Genomic DNA, 6,213 nt, shown 5'->3' on the forward strand with positions numbered 1-6,213 from the left:
AAAGCCACACACAGGCTCTCTCCTTACCTCCTTCCACAGCAGGTAGGAAGGCAATTTTGCAAACCTGGGTGTGCCCACTTCAAATCAGAAGATCCAGCAAAGGCTGGAATGCAGTGACTACTGGGCCCAAGAATTTCGCCCTGAATAGCAAGCCAGGCACACTCCATGTCTTCCAGATTCTGCTCAACTTTATGGCAGCCCTAACTGACACCACCTCTTGACCTTCCTTTATGAGACAAGGATATGGATTACCAAACCCTTACCCTTTCCTCCTGTGCACCTCAGCTGTCTCTGGAGAAAGATGCCCACAAACTACCTTTGTCAGTGATAATATAAACACTCTGGTTAAAAAAAAACAAAACAAAAAAAAAAAAAAAAAAACCACAAAAAAAACCCCATAAAAATCATGTTTACAGAGGCTGTGAGGAGGGGAGCTAGGAGTGTCCATGAAGTAGCCTCAAAGCAACAGAGGTCAATACATTGTATTGAATAATTTTGTTGCACTACAAAACAACTTTTGCTCTTACGAAGTAGTCATTTGACCAAACTATTAATTGTACTCTCATGCTGAAAGACAGACTTGACTCATCCACCTTTTTTTTAAATGGCGTCACTTCTCCAGCCATATCTCGCCCGCTGGAGAGCATAGGGCTCTTTGGAAAGCACTTCCCGGCCTTACAGAGTGCAAACACACTGGGTGGGCCTGGCGAGCAGCACCCCCCACCACACCCCAGCTGCTCCTACACCTTTCCCTGCTGCAAAAAGATACAAAGACTTCAAATAAGTTACTTTGAAACCACCTTAACCACTTTCACCAACAATTCTCAACATTTGAAAACTGTGCTTTGACTTGTAATTAACAACTCTAAATATGTGCCCAGTAACCAATATCTAGAAAAAAAAGGAAAAAAAAATCTCCAACTTTTTGACATCCTTTTCCCCACCAAAAAAAAAAAAAAAAAAAAAAAAGACACCTATAAAAGGAACAAGAGAGTCACTATTATATATGGAGGCCACTGAATGAATTTTAAGTGGCTCTCTATATTAGATTTTGGGAGAAGGGGAGCAGAAACAAAGGGGAAGGAAGTATAGCCATAAGAAATACAATTTAATTTTCTGTTAAACAGCAGTATAAATCTGAACTATATCTAATGCATTCCAACAAGATAATGCACGATGAAACAGTGTTTTAACAAATAAGGGCTTTGGGAGAAGCAAAACGGGTATGCTGATACAATTACATTTGCCATTTTTTTCAATATGCCTATATGCAGGCAACCCATGCCTAGAAAAGTACTTGAAGTTCAGTGCAGAATTCTTTTCAACAAGTTACAGACAGATAAATGTTTGTGATAATTGCTAATTCACAAATAGGACACGGTGCTCAACAAAGAATGGACTTTTACACCATTTCAGCTGGCAGCTGAAAGAACAGAAAAATACTTTAAAACACATTAAACAATGATCTAAAAAGAAAAAAGTTGGGGAAGCACCAGTGATTTTAAATTTACCGTTATATGAGTGTAATGAATTTATTTTCAAAAGCATAAATAGAATGCTCTTTGTGCAAGCTTAAGATTAACAAGCATAACAGTAAATTTATTAGACTAATAGAAAATCATCAATTTTTATATGTGCCATGGAATTTTCTTCTTAAATCTAAAAGTATATTCCATCTACAACAGTATTTTTCTATACAAAATCTATTAAATGCAGGCTACTGTAATTCAAAACTATATGCATTGCATATTGAAGGAGAAAGAGCACATACACCATATTAAATTTCAATGAAAATTATCAAATAAATACAACCATAAAGAGTCACATGCAATGAATTTGTCCAGAGAGGGGGTCCTCCTTCCCTTAACAAGAGCAAAAAACCTCCATTCTTTCTCAAGTGAAGCTTTCTTCTAACACTAAACAGATGATCAAACTTCTAATTCTCAAAATACCATGATACAATGCCCATCGAGACAGATAAACCATCTTTTCCAATTAACTATCTTAAAAAGACTGCAATTTAAAAAATAATCCTGAAATAGTAGAAGTCCCTTGTAATAAAGTTTCACAGACAGACATACTTCCCAGATTGAATAATGGAGTGCAGGAACAAGCACGTGGAAAGTTTGATCTATTTTTTTTTTTACTCTGTAGTGCATGCCAGGTTTTCTATCATATAAATATTTGTGAAAGAAGCAGGCTGAATTGCTATGGGCAGCATAAAAATACTACTGCTTTATTCCAAATATTGCTTCTTTACACAAAGCCCAACAAAATTACTGCCTTGCAAAAATTAAATGTATGTTTAGAAATTAAGGATGCAAAAATCCTGCCCTTACTGGGAAGGAGTCCTTCTCCTGCTGCTTCTGTAGACCAGCTCAAAATAGCGATGATAAAATCCTCTCAAATACAGATGAGACTTCTACTATGTGCCTGTAAAATGCTGCAGATTCCAACATGGCAGGATCAAAAAAATATAACCACCAGTATATTTACAAGGTGCTTTTTGTTGCTGAAGCAGAGCTCACGTGCTTGCCCGTTATACAGTGCACAACACCACATTTCATTTCCTGCTAGCACACAGATTTTAACTCTTCTCACAGAACTTTAAATTTTAAAATCTACACAGTCATTTGCCATCAGACCATAATAATTTGCTTCTGCCACAGAAAGGTGCCGTTTTCTAAAAATAAACTAAATAGTACCATTGCTGCCTGGCCAAGACACTACATTAGAAATACATGGGGTGATTCTAGAAAACCTCTCGGACTGCACTGAGTGCACGCCTGTGGGTTTAAGAAAGCGGTCCATTTATCTACAGGGAAGAGAAACACAAACCTAAGCATTTTTCAAATTGCTTCTCACTGGATAACTAAGGGCAAGGGGCGGTGCGGGGAGAGGGGGGATGGGGGGGTGTGGATAAAAATAAATTACCTTTGTCTTTTCGGGACCGAATGTTCAACTTCTATGAGTTTCCCATGCAGCTCCACTTTACCTGCCGAGATAAACAGAAAGGGGAAAATATTCGAGCGCGGCTGTGCGTCCCCGTCTCCAGGAGCGGGCTCGCAGGGGTGCGAAGCAGGAAACAGGAGCGCAACACGTTAGCCCATTCATCGGCAGCCCCGGCAGCGGCGGAGCGGGGCCGCGGCGCCCGGGAAGGCGGCACAGCCCGGCGCCCGGGGCCGCGCCGCTGCCGCGGGGGAGCCACGCTGCCCTCGGCGGGGCCCCTTCCCCCGCCCCGCGCTGCAAACAGCCCGCGAAACGTCGTGTGCGGGAGCCGGGCTCGGCCCCGTCTCGGCGAGGGGGAGAGGGGGCTCCGCCACCCCCCGTGCCGCCAACTTCGGGCGATTTTCTGCGCGGAAGCGGGCGGGAAGAGAGCCGAAGGGAGGCGCGGAGCGCAGCCCGAGCCAATCTCCTCCGAAGCAGCCGCTCTCAGCAGACCTGAGCCCATCTCCTCTGAGGCAGCCTCTCTCGGCAAACCTCCGCAAAGCCGCTTCACGCGAAAATATTTTTTTTTTTTTTTAAGCACACAAAAACAGGATGTCGGGGCTGGGAGCCGGCGCTGCTGGAGGCGGTGATGGGTGCGTGAGAGCAGCGAAGAGAAACCGAAATAAATAGCAGGGCAGCGCGGGGCGGGGGGGCAGGCAGGGCTGCCCCCTCCCAACTTTGGAGCAATTCGGCGGCTCGCCCCCAGCACCGCGGCCTAAGCCAAGCCGAAAGGAGCCTCAGCCCGCTCCGGGGGGAGGTGGCCCCTGCGAGGGGCTGCGAGGGAGTCCAGCTGTTCCCGGGGGTGTGTACAGCCGCTGCCCCGCGCAGGGCTCGGCGCCCGCAGCCCGCCTCCGCCTCACTGCACTCACCGCCACCCCCCCAATGCAGCGAGGGCCCCCGGGCGGGCAGGGCTGGCCGTGGGGCTTGGAAAAACATGGGAACCGCCGCGCCACGGGTCCTCGGGCCCAGGCTCCCGCCCCTCCCCGGCCACTCCCGGGGGGCCGCCGCCGCGTAAGCCCCGCGCAAAGGCTCCACGGGAAGGCCGGGCGGCTCCGGCCGAGCTCGGAAAAAAACAGTTCTCAGCTCACCTGGGGGCGGAGGGAACAGGGACCCCCCTGGCCCCCCTCAGCACCCCCCAGACCAGCGGCGCGGCCCAGGCCGCCGCTGCAGCCGCTCCGCGGCCGCGGAAGAGCTCGAGAGGCGGGAGCCGTCGGGGCTGCGGGGAGAGGGCGGGGGTGGTGGAAGGGGCCGCTCACCTGAAAGTGCCTCGATGGCCTTCATAGCCCAGCTCTCGTCGGGGCAGTCCACGAAGGCGTACCCCGTCTTTACCAGGAACTGGCCCGAGAAGGGTATCTTGGAGTCCTTAAAGAGACTTTCCAGGTCGAGAGGGCTGACGTTCTCGCCGAGGTTGCCGATGTAGAGCTTGTTCATCTTCCTGGCGGCTCGGGGAGGCGCGCACCGCGGGCTGCAACCCTCGTCTTGCGAGAGGAGGTGGGGAGGAAGGGGGAAATAAAACAAAATGCGATGGAGGAAGGAGAGAGCGAGAGAGAGAGAGACAGGGAGAGGGAAAAAAAAAATCAGATCTGCAGCTTGTGTCCCTCCCTCTCTCTCTCTCGGGGTAAAAAAAAAAAAAAAAAAAAAAAAAAAAAAAAAAAAAAAAAAGGTTAAAAAAAAAAAGGAAAAAAAAAAAAAAAAAAAAAAACGTGGCCAAACGGGAGCCCTAAGTGCCTGCCGTGCTACCCGGGCGCATGGGGGGCACGGGGGAAACACCCAGCGCCGGGGCCGAGGATGGCGGGCTGAGAAGAGGAAAAGGAGGAGGGGAGGGGAAAAAAAAACTACTTTTTTTGTCTTGCCCCCAAGCCCCTTTGGCAGCAGCAGGCGGACTATGAAAATGTCACACTACGTGCATGCAGGCGCCGCCTCTCCGTATTAAAAAAAAAAAAAAAAAAAAAAAAAGAAAAAAAAAAGAGAGAGAGAGAAGGGGAGGGGGGGAGGGAAGGACGGAGAGAGAGAAAAAAATTACTTGAATATTCCGGCTTTTTGAATGAGCCACGTGTTCAAACTACAAATCAACTTCTCACGTGAGGAATCCCAGCTCTTCAATTAGCGAGTGGATGGGGCGCACACACACTCACGGAGAAGGAGGAGGAGGATGGCTGGGGTGAAGGACGGGGAGAGGGGTGGGGGGAGGCTGGACAGGACAGGACAAGTTTAGAGAGGGCCGGAGGGCGGGGGAAATGGAAACCAGAGTTGGGTGGGCTCCGGTCTGCGCCGCCTCTGCCCTTCCGCGGGGGGAGTTCGCTCTGCGCGCCCCCTCCACCCAAAAACGGCTGGGCGGCCGCACCTCCCCCCGTGTGAGCGGGGTGTGATCCCGGGGAGGGAGGGGAAAAGGCACCGCAATGCCCGCCCCCCCGTCCCGCTCCTCCCCCGCCGTGCCAGGCGGTGGGGATTATTCATCGGGGTCGTGCCTGGGCGATCCCGCTCCCCGGCAGCATGGGTTGGGGGGAGGAGGAAAAGGGAGAGGAAAAAGAAGGGGTGCGATGGCGGGGGGAGGTGGCCGGGGAGAGAGCGGGATCCGCTGCCGCGCAGCGCCGCCGCGGCTGCGTGCTGGGGGGCTGCGGGGCGGGGGCGGGGGGTCCCTCTAGCCCCGGAGGAGCCCCATATGGTAATGATCCCGCATTACTCGCCGTGCCCCTTGCGCTAAGTCTTACGGAAAGGAGAAAGAAGGGGAGAGGAAAAAAAAAAAAAAAAAAAAAAGACAAAGGGGTCGAGGAGAGTTGGGGGATGATGAAGAAGAGAGTCCTGGAGCGAGGGAGCTGCCCGGCCCGGGGAGGGGCGCGGGGGGGGCTCGCTCCCTTCCCATCTGGGCAATGGTGGACGGCGTGGGGGAAACGCGAAGGCACCGTTGCCCTCGGCTGGTAACGGCACACAAAGGGATTTGGCGACCCCCCCTCCTTTCCTGCCCCCCTCCCCCTGCCCGGTCTAAGGAACCATTCATAATTCTCCACATTCGTACAGATACAATGGTGGGCTTGTGGGGGAGGGGTTTGGGGGTGTGGAGCCTTTCCAGTGCAAACAAAACGTTGCCTGAAGATGAAGAAAGGATACGGAAATGAAAGCCAGCACTGTGTTTAATATAGCGATCTAGTAGGTTTTGTTTAATAATTCAACGCACTTTAGCCGAAGGTTTCATTTATTCCGTGGTAGGCTTCTTGTGGTACGTTT

The 6,213-nt window shown here is 50.6% G+C and overlaps 1 protein-coding gene across 2 annotated transcripts in view; it reads right to left on the minus strand.

Annotated features, from left to right (window-relative positions):
- The window catches only part of IGF2BP3 (insulin like growth factor 2 mRNA binding protein 3), a 112,763-nt gene extending 107,700 nt beyond the window's left edge, over positions 1–5,063 (minus strand). The window contains exons 1-3 of one of the 2 annotated variants that reach the window (XM_053962691.1): positions 5,012–5,063; positions 4,245–4,466; positions 2,935–2,995 (exon numbers count right to left, since the gene is read on the minus strand). In XM_053962691.1, coding sequence (XP_053818666.1) covers positions 2,935–2,995; positions 4,245–4,419 — 236 coding nt within the window. In that variant the 5' untranslated portion in view covers positions 4,420–4,466; positions 5,012–5,063. Of the gene's footprint in view, positions 1–2,934; positions 2,996–4,244; positions 4,472–5,011 lie in introns of those variants that run through there. The other variant, XM_053962700.1, reaches the window with a different exon arrangement.
- Positions 5,064–6,213: the final 1,150 nt, after the last annotated feature.

The sequence above is a fragment of the Vidua chalybeata genome, chromosome 1 (genome assembly GCF_026979565.1).
Source record: "Vidua chalybeata isolate OUT-0048 chromosome 1, bVidCha1 merged haplotype, whole genome shotgun sequence".
NCBI lineage: Eukaryota > Metazoa > Chordata > Aves > Passeriformes > Viduidae > Vidua > Vidua chalybeata.